Raw genomic sequence first — 21,082 nt, forward strand, 5'->3', positions numbered from 1 at the left:
TATGAATCAAGCAAGAGAAAACTTTGGGTTAGCTGAGTAAGCAAGCTAGAACTGATATCCAGCCCGGAAGGAAAGACCACACACAGCTTGAAAAGCCTAAGACAGACTAGATAAAAAAAGGAAGATGACTAGCGAGACACTAGAAAGGGAAGGTGCGAGCACAAAAATACACAAGAAACCAAAAGTCCCTATCCCTTGGCACATATGCAGTTCACATCTGGAAATGGGACTCCAGATTCTGGCTCACTGCTTGTTGTTATTTGCCAGGTTGTATTTACGGAACAGATTCCACACCTGAAGGCAAAGGTAGCTTTCAGTGAGCAGTACTGGTTGATAGAGCTGGCAACTACCACTAATGCTATAAATTTGCAGCAGCATCTCCTGTGCACGGACCTAGGTATACGTAGTATGGTTGGGGCAACATAAATGAAATCTTGCTGCTTCTTGCAAGGAAACAACAACAAAAAAAAAAAAAAAAAAACAAAAAAAAACAACAAAAGAAAAAAAGAAAAAAAAAAAAGAGATCAAGAGAAAGAAGAAAGAAAAGCCACAGAACTCATTTTAATCAGAACAAGCAAACCATACTGATCTAGCACCACGGGCCTCTAACAGCCTTGCCTCAACTGCTCAGGAAACTGGAAAGTAGGTCCTCAGTTAAATGAATTCATACAGCCCAAGATAACTTGTCATAGCTATGAAACTTTTAATGAAATTGCTTGAGCCAGAATCTCTCCAGATGCCATTGTATACTAATTTTCTAGGTTCCAATTTGTCAAATATTCTGTAAAGTTATAAGTCTATTTCAGCTGTGCTTTTAAGAATAGTACTACTAAAAAAAACCCAGAAACAAACCAGTTCACTTGACAGGACCTTCCCCATTACCTCCACAATTAGAAGGAAAGCTATCTGACCCATTTCCCCCTCAGCAGGATGGGGTTAAGTATCTTCCCTTGTGTTATGGAAGTTCATCAAGATGTGATTGATACACAAACTTATAATTAATATCAAAAGTCTTGCAGAGTGACACAAGTCACTGAACAACAGAAACCGTTTTAAATTGCTTAGTAAGTATCCTCAAAGTAGAAAGCACATGAAAGCAGCTGCTTAGATGACACTTTCCTTTAAGTTTTCTTAAGAAACTCCGATTATGGTATATCAAACATTCAGGTGCACTACTTATGTCTTTTTAATCACACTGTGTGTTTAATTATCCGTAAGAAGTGTGGTGAGGAGAGGGAAGTTATGTTTAATTATCCGTAAGAAGTGTGGTGAGGAGAGGGAAGTTAGACTACCCTCTCTTGGTCCCACTTTCTATGGCAGCAGATTCTACTAGACTATTTCAAGATCTAAATTACTGGTTTCAAAGCTTCCTGCTATTACCTTTAACATGAAAGCCAAAAGACTGAAGGATACACATCAGTGCTTTGGATTTCAGGAAAATCTTAGCTACATTTAACAGATCTTATCAATCACCCCTTTTTACACGACACTACAGTTTAAGACTTAGCTTGCCTCGAAGAAACTGAAAGATTTCTCCATTTTAACATTCTCAAAAAGCCTCCTGGCTTGCACACTACCCAGGTGGTGTTTCAGGTAGACTTTCCAAATAGATGAATTCAACTTTTAGACTATAAACCTTGAAAGGCTGAAATACTCAAAAAGCAAATACTGGTTCAGACACGCTGAAGTGGCTATCCCATTCTACTGGCTTGCTTACCAAACAGCGATGTGGTAAGCACAAGAGGGAAAAAAGTTCTTTTTTTCCAATAGCTTAGGTACAGGATGAAGCATACATTTTAATTACCAAAACAAGAGGCAACACATTTAAAGAAATAAACTCCATAAGCAGCTAGCATTCAATTCCCAATCCTAGTTAGAGAAAGAGGGAATAAGCAATTAAAGTGCAAACCACAGTAGGCAGATTTGACCGACTAAAGCTGTCAAATGTAGACAAACTGAAGTTATGCTAGGACTTGTGTCCTTCTATTGGGAAATACAGATGGATTTAACTTCCGACATTCCTCAGTGGTAGGGTTTGATTGTCTGAGGATTCAAATGCAAATTCACATTCTTATAAGTAAAACCTGGACTGTTACAACACTCAGGTTATAACTGCCAGATTTCTAGTATTTAAGGGTACTATTGTTGTTTCATCACTTGCATTAATTATCTTTCCTATCTGTGAAGGATTAAAAAAAAAAAAATAAACAGGTCCTAAACTCTTCTCCTGGTGCCCTACAGACTGAGACTTTGGAAGAACACCTTCCCCACTCCCCAAAAATAGAAATAAAACCAAGACAACAAACAAAAAAAGAAAATTACACCTCTGAAAAACAATTGCACCATCACTGTCATACCAGATGGCTTACAGACAGAATATTGTTACCTCGTGGCTAAGCTAAAATGCTATTCTTTTAAAATGGGAATTTAGCTGAAACAAAAGGTTGCTGCAAGCACGCTACTCAAAGAATCAACCTGCTTTAGCTATGCCATTCCACAAACTAAGTCCATTTCTTCTGAGTCTGCAAAAAAACAAAAAGGCATCCCACAGCAAATTTTCTTAGCAAGTATAAACACATGATGTACTGTCAAGCCAAGAGTCCTGTTGAACTACTACAATTAGTCACACATTCACAAGTAAACAAGTGGTAAGTTCACTTCAGAACCCATATATGCTACTGCCCACTACTACAGCACACAAGAGGCCAAAGGCTGTGCCTCTCCTGCCTAGAGCTAAAAGAAACACAAAAAAACACACACAAAGCACTTGTACACCTTTAGTGATCAACATCATGACCGGCAATAATGAATGTGTTTCCGCCAGCTACATTTTTCTTACAAGATCTCCTTGTTTAAAGTCTGTAGCTCAAAACCAATTTTCTTCTCACAAAAGGCATACAACAGATGACATCAGATCAGGTTTCCTTAACTCAAAGATAGTAACTTTAAATATGGTTAGTAGCTTTGTAAATACATTTACTTTTGCAATATGTAGACTAATTAAGCAGGTTCACAACATTAATCAACTTTATTTTCCAAAGTGCCCAGGAACATGAAAAACGGTAATTACAGGCTAATAGAAAGGGCCCAAGATCAAACCTCTAATAGCTGTCCAAAACAATCCTAGAAATACACTATGGGAATTTAATTCCACCTGAATATATCTGAGCCAACTCATTTCCAGTTCAGCCATAAGTAACAACAACAACAAAAATACACCCAAACAAACAAACAAAAAAAAATTATGGAAATGCACAGAAGCATAAACATATGTGACCTAATGCAAGTCTAATCAAAGGAACATGGAAACTGAAAAATAGAAGCACTGAAGTAATGCTACATTATGTCAACCTAACCAAAATAGCAATTCACACATTCATATAAGAAAAGATACAAGTATAATCAACAACTACTCCTTTTTTATGCCTTTGCTATTAAAATCCACTGTGTTTAGTCATGGTTCAGTCACATCAATACATCTAAAGCGAGTGTTCCACACTGCTTTACAACTGAAGATATGTGAAGGTAGCTACCCCAAACTATAAACAGAATGGTTTCAGTCTTAAAATCGGCAAACATGGTAACACACAAGGCACAGAGCATTAGCTTCTTCCATTCTTAAACGCATTTGGAAGGCCAAGCTTACTAAAGTCCCATCCTCCTTTAAAACATGTAACTGCCTTCTGAAAAGTACATGACCACAAGTACGTAAAACTACCCAAGTCATCCTAAAACATATTTAACTAGACCCTGGCTTTTCATGAAATGCATAGGAAAATTACTAACTCTGAATTACTCAAGACAAGTGCTTACCTTCAATCCTTTTTAAGGCCGACAGGCAAGTATCCCGGCTTGGAAATTCAAATGGATTATTACAGGTCCGAATGGTGTCACATTCGCATTTCCCGTTGATTATGTTACAACCTGTTATAAGGTTTTCATTGCACGGTTCAAATCCAAGAAGCTGATCATCATCCCAGTTTTCATCTAAAATAAACAAACAAACTCGCTCACTATTGGATTTTGGCTGCAGTACATAAATTCAGCTGCTTTGGAGTTGGGTACGATTCACTTCAAGTTCAACATAGTCCTAAACACAAGATAACAGATTTAAAAAGAAAAAAAGGATTAATCTAAACTGTGGGATTTGCCATATGCCATGTTTCGCAGCTGCTCTACTGCCCATTTTGCTACAGCTATTGGCATTGTTTACTTCCATCTGTATGAAAAACTATGATGTCTCAGGGAAATGCATAGCTGTAGTACAAATGAGTGCTATTCTAACTGAAATAACTTTTGCAGATACTTGAAGTTATATTTATCATGGAAGTGAGAATGTTGGACAGAATCTGCAGCTGTTCTAGAAGGCAAAATTGAGTCAGAAAGAGCATTTTTAAACCCGATTAAAAAATACATCACACAGAATTCACTCCACAGAGATAAATTTTTATTACAAAAACACTGCAAGATGCCAGGCCTCTGATTCTGTAATATGACCAAAAGTGAATTTTCCAGCACTCCCAGCTTACCATCCATACTCTAGAAGAATTGCTCAAGCACATCATGCTCCTTGCTGTCAAGGGGCAGGGGGATAGTTGGGCCAGCACAAGTCTCTTCTCAAATAATTCTACTCCCTTTGAATTAGTCCCGTCAAATATGTGTAACTGATGCTCCCATTGTACAACTGCCCATTTTCCTTTCAGAAGGAAGATACATGCAACAGGCTTTTTTTTTTTTTTTTCCCCCCGCTCCAGGAAGCGATAAATCCAGTTCGTCTGAGTTCCACCAAGATTACCAGTTCTAGAAAATCCCAGTCTCCTTAGGTCAAGTACACATACAGCAACATGCAGACATTTAAGCAAGATACACGGTTTTTTATGCAAGATTGAAGAAAATAAACTAGGCACTAGGTATTCCTCACTACGGAGCATCAGATCATTTTCCAACCTTGTCTGTCTACCAGAACAAGTACTACAAAATAGTCACACAGCTAGCCCACTGACTTCTAGTGATGGCAAAAGGAACAAACACCTATTTTCAATCTTTACATCCTTATATTCTACAGCAGCTTTCTTATTGTGCCTTCTACTAGTTCATCCCAATTTCATACACTATCAATGAGCAAGTCGCCAATGCAAATCCTGCCAAAAAACACTTCAAAAAAGTTAAGACACCTTCCAGCTCTGAAGGGGGGGAAGGGGGTGGTGGTGTTGGGGTTATCAGAAGCTATCCTCCAGTAGGGGAGGCCACAGCCAAATAGGAACTGTTTGCCATTCAGTAGTCTGACACTCAATAGAAATCTAAACACTGGTAGTAAATAACAGTATATACACACACACTGGGGTGGCCACGTAATCACTGTCCACTCTACAGAAACATGTAGTATACCTGCTAACTTGAGGTTTTGCCTGTTTTGGGGAAAAACAACCAACACCTGGAAAGAACTGTTTACCAGTTAAGTACTGTATGGGGTCTACAGAAAGTGTCACAGCATATTCTCACATGTACGTTCCTCCCCGCACAACTGTTTGCTTTCTGTTATAAATCAGCAAAGTATCCTGATGACAAAAAGCACTGAATAAACAAATAAGTCAATTTTAAGCGTGAATAAGGGAACCTCCATGGGAAGCTTATGGCTCTTCTACTCCATAAAAATAGCAAAGGAAGAGCAGTCATTAACCCCAGGAAGTAATTTGTCTTTTTTTTTTTAAGTTAAATTTAACCTATCATCCCATACAGCAACTGTATCAATAAAAGTAAAAAGGAAGTGTAGAAGTTCCTGAAGAGAAACTATTAAAATTCATTAAAGAGAAGATGCCGCTTCACTAATGCTTGGGATACTGTCATCATGAAGAGGCCATGCATGCAGAGGGAGGAGAAAAAAAAAAAAGAAAAAAAATCAGGAGAATTTGGAGAACAATAATACATCCTGTTTTTGAGAAGCCGGAATACAGCCTGGACAATTTGTATTTTACAAATCACAGCAGTAATCCACGTAATGACAAGAACAAAAGCAGCTCTAGCTATGCTCCAAGACGTGGTGTTTCAAACTGTGTAACTGCAGGGACCATGGCTTCATCCAGAGCTGTCTGTCTAACGGTTTTAAGAAAACGGTTTGAATTGCTCCTTGTTTCTGATAGAGAGGCTCTCCTCCCCTACCGGGCGTAGGGGCGAGGAGCTCTGCCTGCCCCGGGGCGGGCACGCGGGCCGCCGTGCCAGCTCGCCTTTTGCTTTTCCAGCACACCAGTTCAGCTCATTGGTGCTGCTTTGCCCTGTGGCATTTCAGCACTTGGATCTTTTCACGGCTGAGGGAGATCAGCAGGATCTCTGCTACGCCAGAGCTGCTCGCCCAACATAAGGTGGGACCCACGGAGAATGGAAGGCAGAGCCATCCCTTACTCACCTCGGAATGCCTCCTTGCAGATGCACCACACACTCTGGCACTACCCACAATATTATCGTATTTCCAGGATGGATTAGTGTTTGATATCTCACCTGCCACCTGTCATGGCTTTTCAGATGGGAACAGAAGAGTAGGTACACAGGAATCGCACGGTCCGATACTAGCTGCACCTGAAGCCTTCAGTGACACACACCTCAAAAATCAGCTCAGTAGCCGTTAAGAAGATGGAAGAAAAAATAAATTCCTCTGTAATATTTGCAGACTACACATCGAACATGCTAAGTCTGGAAACAAGGTATTTTTCATTACTTGGAGCAAATACCAAAAAAAGTCACATTCAGACAGGAAGAATGCAAATCTAGTTCTAGCCTGGGCATCTTTTACCAGACTGCTTTTCACACAATTTCATTTAGAAACAAGATTTCCATCAGTGAATGAGCAAATGTGTAACAAGAGCTTATTTTAGTTCAGTAAATCAATGCAAAGTCTAGTATGATCTTTCATGCAGACTTAAGTCTCCTTTTCCTAGTTTATTTTGTCCTTTTATGAACAGGAGTTAAAGGCCTTGTTAAACACATACTTAGAGTAAATCCTCAGAAGTCACATTAGTATAGGGAGAAATTCCTTGGAATTAAAGGTACAATCACATGAAAGCACTCACATGAGCTACAGGTATGAATCCAGTGTCTCACTTCAATTCAAGGCTTTAGTTACTTGAGGTAAAGTCACCTAGTACTCTGCCTGATGCAGATAAATGGTGGTTCAGTAGAGCATGCTTGCTCCTTTAGAAGTCAGCAATATTTCAGCTGATAACGGAAACGTGTCTTGAACAAAGCCTAGATTCTGTGAAGCATGTAACCTAGCCTCTGTTACTCCCAAAATCATCATGTCCTGCAGATTATTCCAAAAACCAAATTTTTACGCATCAGTGATTTGGAAACCTGGGACAAATAATGAAAAATTCCAGGCTGTAGCACAAACATTTTCCTACATGCTCTGCTTGACCTCCCCTATGGCTTCCTTTTCAGGATAGTGCTCTTTCATGCGTACCTCAAATCCAGATGATACAAAGGAAGAAATTGCGATACAATAATTTGTGAAGGCTTTACTTCTCTGCAAGCAGGGTTGGTAAAACCCAAACATAAGAATCTAAGAGCCTTTCTAACCTCAGTACGCATATCCTATCCACTATCTGACTTCTAGGACACTTAAAAATTCAAAAATCAAGTAGGTGTTTAAGTTTTTAGAAACAATCCAGCTGAAGAGCAGCCCAAATAAACTGTTAGTTTTCATCCAAACTGATCTTAGTTTAGTTGCAATTTCTACCATCTCATTGTGTTGGCATGATCAGGTAGGGGCAAAAAAGGGACATGCTGCTCTTTTTAGCGATCCTGAGTTGACATTGGACTGATGCTATATAGCCACTCAGCTACCTTCTGCACACATGCCTAGAAGCAGTTCAGATGCTCACAGCAGGCCAACAACTATATCTTGAAAGTCACTCTTTCAAACCATTTCTATCTACATGTAGATCCCCACTTTTTCCAACTCTTTCAGAGAAATTCCCTTTTCAGACAACAAAGCATTTACTCAGACCAAAGTTAATCCTTGGACATAATACTTCATAAATTCTTCTCAGTGTGCTTTCATACCATAAGGAAGTCATGGGAGGGGAGGCATCATGTTAATTCCAAACTTTTTTCATTTTCTTCCATCATTCATATAATTACTTCCTTTCTGCAAAGCAAATGTTTCAGCTTGCTAACAATTCAAGTGCTGCTCTGGGCTGCTGAACTCCCAAGTCCTGTCACAGGATGCATCTAAAGTAGGGAAGAGGATTAAGGCATTAACGAGTTGAACAAGAGGTCCTTAAACAACAGGTCCAGTCTGGTAAACAGTCTGAGAAATGCATCTCTAGTAAGCAGCATTCCATCACTTCTCCTGTGCTAAATCCTACATACCAGCACTCACAACGCAGCAGCACACGAGGCAGGATGCTCAGGAGTCAAACGTTTATGTCTTCTTCACCCAAAGAGCCACTTTTAGGAAGAGCGTGCAACTATGAGAAACTAACTTGAAGCCTTATTTTTGAAGTACACAGTAGCTCACTGTAGTTGCATTTATTGTCCCCATATGCAAAGAATCATCTCAAAACAGGTGCAAGCTAAAAGTACCAGGAAAGACCTTTTCAAAGACTCCTTCTCCATTGCTAAAATTTTTGCCTTCCCTCCCTTGAAGTTCTCGATTTCTTCTGCCTGCCACAAAATCTTCTGTTTTGTGCCCCAACCCTTCTCGTCCTTTCTGGACATTCAGTGAATACCAGCTATTGTTTGGAAAGCCATACACTGTTCTCCTTCACTGTTTATAAAGATTATGCATCACCTCAAACCAGCAAGCAACACACTGGAATGGTCACTAAAGTATCACTGTTGAAAACTGATATACATTGCACCCACAATAATCTTAAATTACAGGGGGGGGAGGGAGGGGAAGAGAAGGGGAATAAACTTAACTGGAGTAAATTTAGTGAAATCTCATAATTTACATTTAACTGCAGCATGTTACTCAGCTATTTCTGCCTTTTAAAAGCATGACAGGCAGGTTCTCAGGATGCTGAAAGAGCAAAGAGACCATCAAACACATTGCTGAGCTGAAAGTGAAACAGTCAATGTCACATCTTACAGACTCTTGCATCCCTTTAAATCCTGCATTTGAAGGAGGCAAGAGAATGGGTTTCACAGTGACAGAAGTGATCCGTACAGAGACTAGTACTGCCCTCTGGGAAGGGGGGGAACCATTCAGAAGCTTCTCCAGGAAACCAGACCTAAGGTCTGAGCCCCGCCACTCCAGCACACTGGTATACACAACAGCATTTTCAAGTCAGTGGTATTCATTAATGTGGTATGAGACTCTGAAAGGATTCTACAGACTTTCTAAAATAAAAAAAATAAAAAAAAAAGGAAATACTTCTTGCCAGTAGGCTTTGGCTTCTCTTTGAACAGGAAAAAAGAACGATGGAAAGGAAATTCATGTTTTGGAGGAGCTGAACAATAGAAATGACTAATCACCACTAAAGAATGCTTGAAACCCAGCCCCAGACCTTGAAAAGCAGCAGAAGGGGAGGCTAGCCTTGAAGCGAGTTTGAGCTCATGTACTGGCTGCAATCCTCTCCCCTCTCGCAACTTATTCCTTCAGTGAAGTCATGAATTGGGGACCAGAGCCGGCAGAAACTTTTATGGTAAGATACAAAGCTGAGAATTTTATGATAAAGCAGTTTTTCCACCTTTTGGAAGTGTCCACTTTCCAAGATCAAATCTTCACGTGGAATGCACGTCAGTACAAAAGGGCTTTGCAGCCTCCTGATAAAATTTCTAGTCAAAGCTAGAAAGCAAAAGCAAAACCGTACCGTAACATTTAGATACCTCAGGAACACCGTACATGTAAGGCTTGTCTCAAGTTTGACTGCCTGTACTATCTTATTCAAACTAGAGTGTCTATCTCAGGTGATCAAATCCCCAATATAGCAAGAAAGTTTTTTTCACTGCAGCAGCTTTGCGTGTCTCTCAAGGCAGTTATTTCATACTAAGGAATGCAGAAAGTATTTAAACAAACCAGCTTTCCACTCAATTATCAGAAACTCCCCAGAAGCTTTGAGGAAAGCACAGAGATAAATGGAAGCATTAAGCAAAGCACATGATGCGGACAACTATTTCAAGTTTTCCCTTACCCACACTGTCTACAATATTTCAGTTCTCTAGGTACACCTTTTTTTTTTTTTAAGTGTTTGTTTTGTTGTTGGTTGTTTGGGGTTTTCGGGGAGGGGGTGTGGGGGGGGAAGGGGGGTGTGTGTGGTGTATGTTTTGTTTGGCTTTTATTTGGTTTTTTTTTAAGACTTTCACTATTAGGGTTCCCCCCATGAACAAGACCAAAGGATATTTCCAATAGTCTTCTGCCCCAAAGAGAGTCTGAGATAATAATTAGTTTTGAAGGCTAACCCCTAGACATTTAAGCACCTGAAAAAGAGACCTGCAAATAAACTATTTTAATCTTATGACCAGAACCACATCTTGTTTGTAAATAGTTGACTGAAAATACCACACAGTGTCCTGGTGTTTACTTGGTCAGACAGAGCCTCTGCCAGTACTCCCCTGACTAGAATGAGAACGGACAGCAGCATTTCAGCTGCCCTAGCAGATTTTTCCTCTAGCTCTAGAAAACTCTTTAAAAACATAATTGCTAAGGCCTCAGGAAAGGGCCAAACCTTCCTACCCATTTTCCATAGGAGGCTACATTCCCCCCTTTTTTTTTTTTTTTTTTTCCTAAACTGAACTCCTCACCCACATGCCTGAGAAGCCTGCACATACAGCAGCACACATCAGCTTCACTGCTAACAAGCAGCTGCTGAAGCTGCTCAGCAGAGGCAAAGCTGACAGAAGTTTTGCCTAAGACAAATTCTGGAACAGGGCTATGAATAAAGCAACCTATACCAAGAACAGTCCACGCTATTAGAAGAAATGTGATATCCTACAGCCTTCTGCCATTTTTCTCCCCAGTCATTAACACACTGAACACCAGAATTGCAGGATGTTTCAGAGGAATTACACCAAATTTCTTAGTCACAGAAGACTGCAGGAAAAAACTACGTACCCTGGATTTAGAATTAGTGTCAAGGCTTTTTTCTTTTTCTACAACCTAGAGACAGACATCAACTTGAGTGCTTCTGTTATCAAAGCAGCACATTTCATGTTAGCACATGTAATACCATTGTCAGTATGACCCCAGCTTTTTATGAAAGGCCCATGAGTGAGAAGAAACACCTCCACATTCATACATGCAGCCTTTCTGAAAAAATTCTGAAGAGAGCACAGCGTAGACTGTAGCAAAACACTGATGTTGAATTTGTTTCAAGGATAAGTGACCCCACAGAACGGGCTCTCTCTCAGATTCAGAAACATTACACCTGCTAGATTTTTCACTGATTTAAAAAACACCTGAAGCCTATCAGTATCAAAGGTGCTGGCTATAGGAGACTTAAAATTTTGGCAGTAAGAACACGGGAATGGGTGCATGCCTGTGAGCCAGTGCTTTTCCTTCTGTCCACAACCCTGTGCTCTCCTATTTGTTTGTGGACTGAAAGACTTGCATGCTCATGACCCACTAGGTGTTAACTTCAGAATCTGCAAATCGTGTTAAGTATCCAGTACACCCAGGGAAAGCTGCTGGGGACCAAATACTGCCTCTGGTGAAGGTGTGAAATGCTTCCATTCATCTCAATACATTAGTAAGGGCTTACTTCCCCCAAACACAGCTGAACTAGTCTGTTTACACTAGAGCTCCCTCAGGGACCATCTTTTAATCCGTATGATTATGTGGAATTTCATCTAGATAGCCTTTATACAAAGTTATCTTCCCACCTCAGTTTATATTGGTAAATTGAACCATATACATAACCTTTCTATGTCAGTATCAGTCATTTTCCAAATCATGTGCATACATACCAAAAGGCAGACTTAAAACCTAATATTGTCAGTCAACACAGCCAGTGTCACATGAAGTCTCAGGCAAAACCCTGAATTCACCATTTCCAAGTTTACATTCCCTGTGGATTAAATGCATTCTCAAATGAAAGCAGTTTACAAGTCACAAGAGACATTCAATAGGTCACTTCTACAAAGTATTTAATCCACTAAAACAGAGAGGCATTTGGTCCTCTCTGCAAGTTGCTATAAACTTTACTCATTGAGATGAAGAATCCTTGAGGAGGGTGCAAAGGAAGGAGGGGAAGAAGAACGCATTTTTGAACCATATTAATGATTACTGCACGTCAGTCAAATGACATTTTAGTTGACCAAATACTATGCAAGAAGTTAAATTATGCAACTGTTCTTGAATCAGTTAGAGGGTACTTAAAACAGCAAACATGCCTAGGGGTGCAAAAATTACTATCTAACAAGTTAGAAGGTAATTTGAAAAAAAAAAACAAAAACAAAACAAAACAAACAAAAAACCACTTTATAAGCAGCATGATTTTGGGGAACCTGGCAACATAGCCATTTTCTATGGGGAAAAATTCACATCAGCAGAGGATGCTTGACAGTCATGTGAAATCAAATGGTTTAAAAATAAATAAATAAAGACTATTTCTCTTAACAGAAGTTAAGAGATTTAGTCATTCAGCCTACCCATGGTGAGATTTCTAGTTTTTAACTGTGCTGATCCACAACAGCAAAAAACCTACTGATTCCTGCATCAATATCCCTCCCCATACCTGTTGTACTGTTCCATTTCATTTGAAATACTGGAACCAAGTGATTTCTAAAATCAAACCATGATGGCCAGAAACAGAGAAGAAACCATTTCTAAGTCTAATAAGCACCTGATCTAATTTAAATTCCAAGCCACACTCAAAGTAACATGTTCTTACTGATGTTGAGATTTCAGCATTGACACAAGACAGAGTGGAAATAACTTCTAAGTGATCCAACCTGTGCCTAAGAAGTCAGCGTGTACCTGGTAAGTGTTTTCTGGAGGGCAGGGTAAGGGGACTGTTAAATACTGTCAAGACTCATATCAGAAGCTGAACATTTGCCATCAAAGAATTACTTCTCATTCCAGTTTCGCAAGTTCAGTAGTTTTTGGGTTGGGGGGTTTTTGTTTGTTTTTTTGGTTTGGTTTGGTTTTTGTTTTGTTTTTTTTTTTTTTGTTTTTTTTTTTTTTTTTTTTTGACATCATGAATACTTTTTCCATTTTCTCCCTTGATAGTCCGGATTGCTAATAGCCTTTGGACAAAGTATTTTTATTGTCTTCATGCCAACAACGGTACACCACTTATCACTGATTAAGTCTCCAACTAGATCGTCAGTTCTAACACTTGATGTTAGTGGAGGAAGTTCTCTGTACAAACACGGACATCAGAACTATTTGGACACTTCCCCAGCCCTTCACTACATAGCAGAGTAACAAAAACAAACAAACAGCTAAAAATATCTGGGCAACACTGTTACAGTCAGATATAAACAACCAGGCTACCCACACACAACTTCTAAATTACTTGAACTTCAGTAACTCATACTCAAAGTAAAATACTACCTGATCTTTAGGGGTCTGGACTGTATCAGAGGCAAGACAAGAAGCATGCTGTATAGAAACTGGAGACACAGCATCACCTTCAAGGCTTTGGGTCCACTGACTCATCCATTAGATACAGAGCACAGGACTGAAAACAGCTGAAAACATGGTTCTCCCAATGGTATTTAGGTACAGAAGTTATAAGCAGCAGCACTACTCGCGGTAAAAATACTAGCGAGTCCGTCAGCAAGTTGTTCTTAAATCAGATGAAGAGAACTCCATTAGCATACATGTAAACTGATGCCCGAACAAAAAAGCTCTCTTCCTCTCAGTTTTGAAAAATGCTAAGTTCTCAAAGTTTAATTTCTTCTCATTTGCTCCAGTTTCACTGTGCTTTGGTTACATACAATCCACTGTGCCCTTACACATCATATTCTGTTACACACTTCTAGGGGAAGAAAATTAGTCCTTGGTAGGCTTAAAGGTGGGGGGGGGGGGGGGGGGGGGGGGAACACCCAAGCTCTCCCTGCTTGTCCCAAGAAGGAGTCAGACAGACAGTAATTCTCCAAGCTCCCAAGAAGATGCAGTTCAGTAGAAGAGACTAGGACTAGCCACAGCAGGGCAAGCTTCTACTACTGTCTCCAAGGATTAACCCACATACCTCCTGACACTTGCCTAAAATCTGCTCCAGCAGCTTTCTCCTGGTTCCAGGGGAACCCCAGTTCAGAAGCTAAGTGCTAGGCAGACAAGCCTCAAGTATTCAAGGCAAGCCTTAAACTACCTACAGTAGGCAAAAAGAATACAGCAATAACTGTACCCCCTAATAAAAAAAAAAAAAAATCCAACTGACCACCACCATAAACAAGACACTACATGCTACTGGTGAGCTACTGGAGCAGAAACACATTTTTTCAATGGCTACCTAGAAGCTAATTCGTATGGAAGTATATATTCTAAAAGGAACCTAAAAACACAGGGAGACTAGCAGTTTTGTTAACTATACATTTCAAATATATCGCAAAAAGTTACGTTCCTATTACAGAGTCAAAAATAATTCCAGCCCATTTTCAGTGTTAATTTATATGCTGCTGTTATGCCTCAGAAGAGTTTAGCAAAGCAATCAAGGCCTCTTCATCTCATAACATCAGAAATTGGGGAAGTGTTGAAACTGAGACAAGAGAGTCATCACAAGAAATGCCTTCACAGACTAACCGAACTTCTGTGACAGAGCTTTTCGGAGGCTTTCCAATCCTCCAGAAAGCAGAAACCCAGCTGGACTGCTGCAGAAGCCAAGGCTAATGCCTTTATGGAGAACTCCAGTCTAATTAGGGGGTAGCTCTAGGTCTACCTTCAAAGGCAGAGACCAGGGACAGTCCCTGCTTTGAGCTCAGAATTTCTCAATGCTAAGAGTGCCTGGAAGGGGCTGTAGGCTCTTGACGTCGCATCGAACCAATCCAGCAGCATCCCTGTAAAGCCAACAGAGGCTGGAGGTATGCAGAGTCTCTCAGGGTTGCCCTTCAGGAAAGGTGCCCACCCACACTGGGTGGAAGGTGACCTCAGAATTATTCTTTACCAAGAATATAACTGCATTCAGGAAGGGCATTTACATACTTCAGGATAATGCCACAAATGCAGCCTCAGAACTGCATAAAGGCGTGAATAGTTAAGGTGGTAAAGTGAACGAGGACTTCCTTCAGGTTTTAGGATAAAAAAGAAAAAGAAAAGAACCCAGAATCAGCAACCTATTTTATTAATAAACAATGGTTTAACAAAGACTACTCATTTCTATTTTCAGAAAGAGAGCCTACCCATGACAGATGCCAAGGAGACTTCTCCATCAGGTGTTACAGAGTTCGCTTATGCTGAGTACGTTAAATATTAAAACTAAGTTGACAGACAAATATTTTTACTTGCTGCAATTCCAGCTCCTAAAATTTTCTGTAGCCTAGTATGTGTTGATACTCTGAAATAAGACACTGCTGAAGCTTAAAAATGATAAAAAAATATGCTTATAACTGTAGCCAGTAGGGGTCATTTCAGTGTAAAAAATTGCAGTGAAAGAAAAGGCTAGAGACACGAAGGAGAGTAAAAACATCAGTTTCTATTCACACAGTTCTGTAAGTCACTTCCATTTCCTCATCCCTGAACTGGGGTAGGAAAGGGTTTGCACTCCCAGTAGAAGCAATAAAAAAAAAAAAAGTAGTCTTTATTCCATTAATGGATAAAGACATGTCTCAGTACTACTCCCCCATCAGACATCACCAGCCTAGCCTGTTGCACGTGTGCCTGTAAACTGCACAACTGTTTAGGTCGCCATGATCAAAAAAACCACCTCATTTTAGTGACCGAAGGTAGTACATCAAGCCCCCTTTTTCCCTTGCTGCTACCCCTTGTGCACAACACGCACCACGAAGGGCAACACGTTACTTCTGCTGCTTAGAATGAGGCTGTTGCCTGACAATTCAGTAATAGGTATTCCAGGACTATTTATTAGGCTGACAGTTCAGCTCAGTTGCTTTTCATTTACGAGAATGAAAGTTAAATAGATAACTTATCTCCCTGACTATTCCTATAGGGACAGCTGGAACTAGTTCCTAACCACAACACTAATTGAAATGCAATCTTGCCAACAAATGCTTCATACTATTTTCAACAGTAGATGGGACGTGTTATGAGTTGAACTACAGCAACGTACAGATTGCATCACTTCAAAGGAATGAAATACTCCTAAACTGCCAGAGACGTCTGTACTGTGATACAGTAAGGGAGTTGGAACATTAAGGCATTTAATAACTGCAGGCTTTTTAGTTCCTTTAACGGGGGGAAGGGGGGCAGGCACAGAGGGGAGCTGTTTAAAGCCAAGCTTTTACTTGAAAACAAGCAAAAAGATAAACTTATCCAAAACCAGGTAGGTTTTTAAAGTGCCTTTTCCCCCTTTGCTTGTACTTTTCGATTTAAAAAAACTTTTCCAACACATATTAAAAATAATAATGAGACTACAGCAATGTACATATCCAGCATGGTCTCAAGCAAGGGCTTCAAAGTAGTTTAGGGCTATTTTTAATTGTTTGACAACCAAACTCTCAACCCCGGAGCTCATTCTTCCCAAGCAACGACTGCAGAGACTGATGGCATCGGTTACCGTGCAGGCAGGACACACTGCCCTGCTCTGCTGTGGTTTGCAATTTATTTGTTAGGGAGGTAAATGGAGTTTTAAGCTAATAATAAGAGCCCGAACAAAGGTCAGCCGCCCACTAAAAATGACCGGTTTTAGCCCTCTCAAAACAGTGCATCATTTTAAATGCAAGTTTTTTGGACAGATGCTGCCTCACCAGCTCTCCGGACTTTCTACTGCCCTCTACCCGCCGAGAGGAGACGGCCTCCCTCTCCTTTTCCAGAATTGTCGAAGCTCCCGCTCCGAGGCTCACATACATTTATACATATCCCAAACTACTGGTTATTTGTAATCTCTTTACAGCGCCATGTTTTCCCTCAACTTGGGAGAAAAGGGAGCTGGAGGCACATGACAAAAAGAGCCTAAAAATTTGCCTTCTGCCTTTTGTTAAATCATAATGTCTAAAAAAAAAATAATAATAATAAATCTTCGGGACTCTGATAGATATGAAATTTGAAGGGGGGGGTGGGGAGGTGAGCTCCTCTTGCATTTCATACCAAGCCATCACCTCACAAGCAGCCGGCAGGAAGCAGAAGTGACTTTGAGGAGAGTTCTGCCGTGGGGATTCCTCCCTCCCGCTTGATGCTCCAGCAGGGAAGAAGACATCCCTTATCATCATACACCGAGCAGGACAGGAGGGGAGATATTAAGTGACAGGAACAGGAAGGAAAACTTTACAACAGATGATGAGCCTTTGTGTTTCCTTACAGAGGAGGGAATCCGGAACAGGCATCATGTGTGCACGACTGACCTCCGCCGATCTCCATCTGCCAAACCCTCCCCAAGCCCTTTATCAAGGAATTTTAATTGGGCATCAGTAGTTGGTATAAGCTATTGGCGAACCAGTGAAGCGCTATGGTGAGAAGTTGGAAGAACCCTGGAAGTTTAGGCTAAGGAAATTAAAGGCCGAAACTTTTGAATAGGGGGCTTTTGAGGCAGGGAAGGCGAAAAGACAGGCTCGGAGATGGGACAGGAGGGCGGCGGGGAGGGAAGGAGAGCTCGCCGGCGCCGGTGCGCCCGCCTTCCCTCCCCTCCCCGGGTACCCCCGCCCCGGGGGATGGACAGATGGACGGACGACGTCCCGCCGCCTCTCACCTTCGCAGACGCCCACTTCGTACTCGGTGATGGAGTCTCCGTTAAGCGGCGGTCGGATGACACAGCGCAGCCCCCGGTCGCAAGCTCCGTGCAGCCCGTAGACTCCCCCGCAGCTCTCGTTGCGCTGCCGAGCGCACATGAAACAGCAGCCGCAGATCCCCAGCACGATGCTGCCGGGGCAGCTCTTGGGCTCTTCGCATTTGGATTCGTCGCAGGGCAAGCAGACGAGCGCCCGAGTCCCCGACTCGCCCAGCAGCAGGGCCAGCAGCACCAGCCACCCCGCCGCCGCCAGGTGCCAGCCGCCGGCTCCGCCCGGGCGTCTCCTCCCCGCCGAGACCGCTGCCAGGTACATCCCGGCCGCAGCAGCCCGGCCTGGGCCGGGGGGGGGGGGGGGGGAGCCTCTCGGAAGCCCCCTCGCCGGGCGGCGGAGCCGAGCGTGCCGCGGCTCCTTCCCGCCGCCCCCGCCTCCGGCCCCCCGAGGAAAGTTTCTCCTCGCGGCGGCGGCCGCTTCAGCCAAACTTCTCCTCCGGGCGGCGGCGGCGGCGGCGGCGGCTCCGCCCGCTGCCCCCTCCGAGAAGCGGCGCCCGTCAGTCCCTTCGTCCCTCGCCCGCCGGCCCCCGGCACCGTCCACAACGAGGGGCTGCGCGCGAGCCCCGGGGCGCGGCGGCGGGGACTGGCTCCGGCTCTGCCCCGCTCGCTGCCCGACTCCCGACTCGCCTCCTGCCTGCGACTCGCCCCGCTCCGAGTGCGCCCGCTGCCCTTCCCTCATTGGGCGGTGATCGCCCTCGCCCCGCCCCAGCTGCCTGTTCGCGCCTCCTCATTGGATACCGCTCAGCGTGGCCCCGCCCCTCACCCTCCTCTCCCCCCCCCCCCCCCCCCCCCCCCCCCCAAGTCCCAGATCCTGGGGCTGGGGAGAGACGCAGCGGAGGCGAGGAGCGGCCTGGGCCCCACAGCGGCCGCCGCCGCCGCCTCCCCCCGCCCCGCCCCGCCCCTCCCCTCCCCCGCCCGGGGCTCAGCGGCGGCGCCAGACCCCGGGGACGGGCCGGCGGCGGCTCCAGGGACACCTCCGCCGCCGGGAGACACCGGGGGCGGGCGGGGAGAGGACCCCGCAGCCACAGCAGGGGCGACGATGGAGGAGGGAGAAGGGGGGGAGTAGTCGCGAAAGGGGCCTCGCGTCCCCGGCCGCGGCGGCGAGAGCCTCCTCCTCCTCGTCCTCCGCCTGCCCCCCCCCCCCGCCCGCCCCGAGGGGCGCGGGGATGCGGGACGGGGAGCGGCTCAGCCCCTGCGCCACGGCGGGGGAAGAGCCGCCCGCTCCCCGCCCCGCCCTGTCCCCCCGATCGCGCTCAGGTGCCCCGCGGGCGCGGAGCCGTGAGTGACCCGCTCCGCGGGGGCTACGCTGCTGCTGCTGCTGCTGCTGCTGCTGCTGCTGCTGGCCGGCGGCTGTCCCGGGCCGCCCCTCCGCCCGCTCGTCCACCGGCGGAGGTGCCGCGGCTGGGCCGCGCACCTCGGCACCCACAGCCGCCCGCCGTGCCGAGCCGAGCGGCTGCCGGGGCCGGCCGGAGCGCCTGAGGAGCGGCGCGCCGGGGCAGCGCGGCCCGGGGGTGGCGGGGGGGGGGGGGGGGGGAATGGAGGCGCGGTTGCGGCGGCGCTGCCGCGCTGGGCCCGGCGGCGGCGGCGGGGCCCGGCGGGGGCCCCTGAGGGCCGGCGGGCGGCAGCGGGCGGCGCCCCCCTCGCTCCGGCGGGAGCTGCCCGCCCCGAGCCGGGACGAAGCAGCGACCGGAGCGGGAAACAAAGCGAAGGGTGATTGCCGAAAAGGGGCAAACCGGCTGGTTTGGCTGCGCTGGGTTAACGGCGGGGCGGCTGAAGCGGGAGGTGCGGCTGCCTTCGGAAGGGCAGCGCCGCGGTGTAACGGAGGGGCAGGGCCCGGTGCCGCCGCGTCGCGGCCTGCCCGGGGTGCGAAGGCGGCTGCGGGAGCAACGGGCTGCGCTCGGTGGGCAGAACCCCGCTGGGGCTGCGGTGGTGGAGGGGCTGAAGTCGTTGGTTCGGCCCGTGGGGTTGGGGCAGCTGCGCGGTGCCGAGCCTGGAAAGGCTTGGGTTGCACATACCGGTGCCAGCGATGTGGGGAAAAATTAGGAGAGAGGTTCTGGAAACTTAATATTACGGAGAGTGCCAAGGTACGGCTTCTGCAGTTCCTCTAGTCCCATGAGCTCGTCCGCTTTAGCAGAAAGAACCGGTTGTGGTGTCAGTGCCGGAGCTGCTGTGTACGGGCAGAACTCCCCACTGGTAAGGCAAAGGACAAGTTGCTACCAGTAACGGAAGAAACTGGAGCGTGAAGCTTTGGCGGCAATAGCGTGCCTTTTTGGTGTGTTTTAGAAAGCTCTGTAATTCACTGTCGTTCGCTCCAGCCTCAATGCCTACTGGAAGCAAAGGTTCCCTGCTACCACCACAGGCCCCATTACTAATGGAAACAGTACAGCTGTGCAACACGATGCCGAAAAATAAAGCATTTCCGTGTCTGGCTAAAAGAAAGCATTTTCCTTATTTTTCTATTATTAAAAATAATGATGTTTTTATCATATTGGAATAGCTGATTGTATTCTGATCCGTTCAGAACTTAAGCTAAATTGGAGGGAATTATTTTTAAAGAGCTACAAAGGTTTTAATTAGCCCCAATAGTTTGCAAGGCATTGGTCTGTTTTTCAGTGAAACATCATTATTGTGATTAAACACTTACCAATACGGCATACGTTACACGGATTAGGGCCGCTAGCTGACATGCCTCAACAACTACTGGACTGGAAGCAGCCATCTACCGGGCATCAGTATTTGAACTGATATTGGGCTACATTTTTGAAGAGATTTGCAAAGTAAATGAGGAGCTGATCTCATTGAAGGCACCAGTTTGGTATAAACAAACCCAGTGCATACGGTTGAGAACGACCAGAAACAGTGTGTGTTGTTCCTGTATTCTGGAAACCAGTAAGTCGGGAAAGCGGCCTGAAGGTCGCATTAGACAAGCACTCAAATTCTAAATGTTGCTGCGAATGGACGATACTCCCAGGTGTAGCAACACCCCAAGCAAGAAGTTTTGAACTCTTTCCTCAGAAATGCAGGTTCTTGCCTCAGCCCTCTCGTGTCACTTTGCCGAAGCACCTGCAGGGGTCAGAGTACTTTTGAGTCACCAGAAGTTTCCACCAAAAAACCCACTGTGCTTTGGATGAGAGCAGTTTGTAAAAACATACCGTTTCCTACGGACTGGAAACACTGCCTTTTGGTCATGCCTTTTACTGACGAGGCGCATGAAGGGGGTTTTACCTTCTCTGTATAGCGTCGCTGAGATT

At 44.6% G+C, this 21,082-nt stretch overlaps 1 protein-coding gene across 1 annotated transcript in view; it reads right to left on the minus strand.

Moving 5' to 3' along the window:
- Positions 1-18,473, minus strand: part of CRIM1 (cysteine rich transmembrane BMP regulator 1) — a 196,205-nt gene extending 177,732 nt beyond the window's left edge. Inside the window, exons 1-2 of the mRNA XM_033011059.2 lie at positions 17,742-18,473; positions 3,814-3,987 (exon numbers count right to left, since the gene is read on the minus strand). Coding sequence (XP_032866950.2) covers positions 3,814-3,987; positions 17,742-18,093 — 526 coding nt within the window. The 5' untranslated portion in view covers positions 18,094-18,473. The remainder of the gene's footprint in view (positions 1-3,813; positions 3,988-17,741) is intronic.
- Positions 18,474-21,082: the final 2,609 nt, after the last annotated feature.

Source organism: Tyto alba, unplaced genomic scaffold, assembly GCF_018691265.1.
Source record: "Tyto alba isolate M040663 unplaced genomic scaffold, T.alba_DEE_v4.0 Super-Scaffold_16, whole genome shotgun sequence".
Classification (NCBI taxonomy): Eukaryota; Metazoa; Chordata; class Aves; order Strigiformes; family Tytonidae; genus Tyto; species Tyto alba.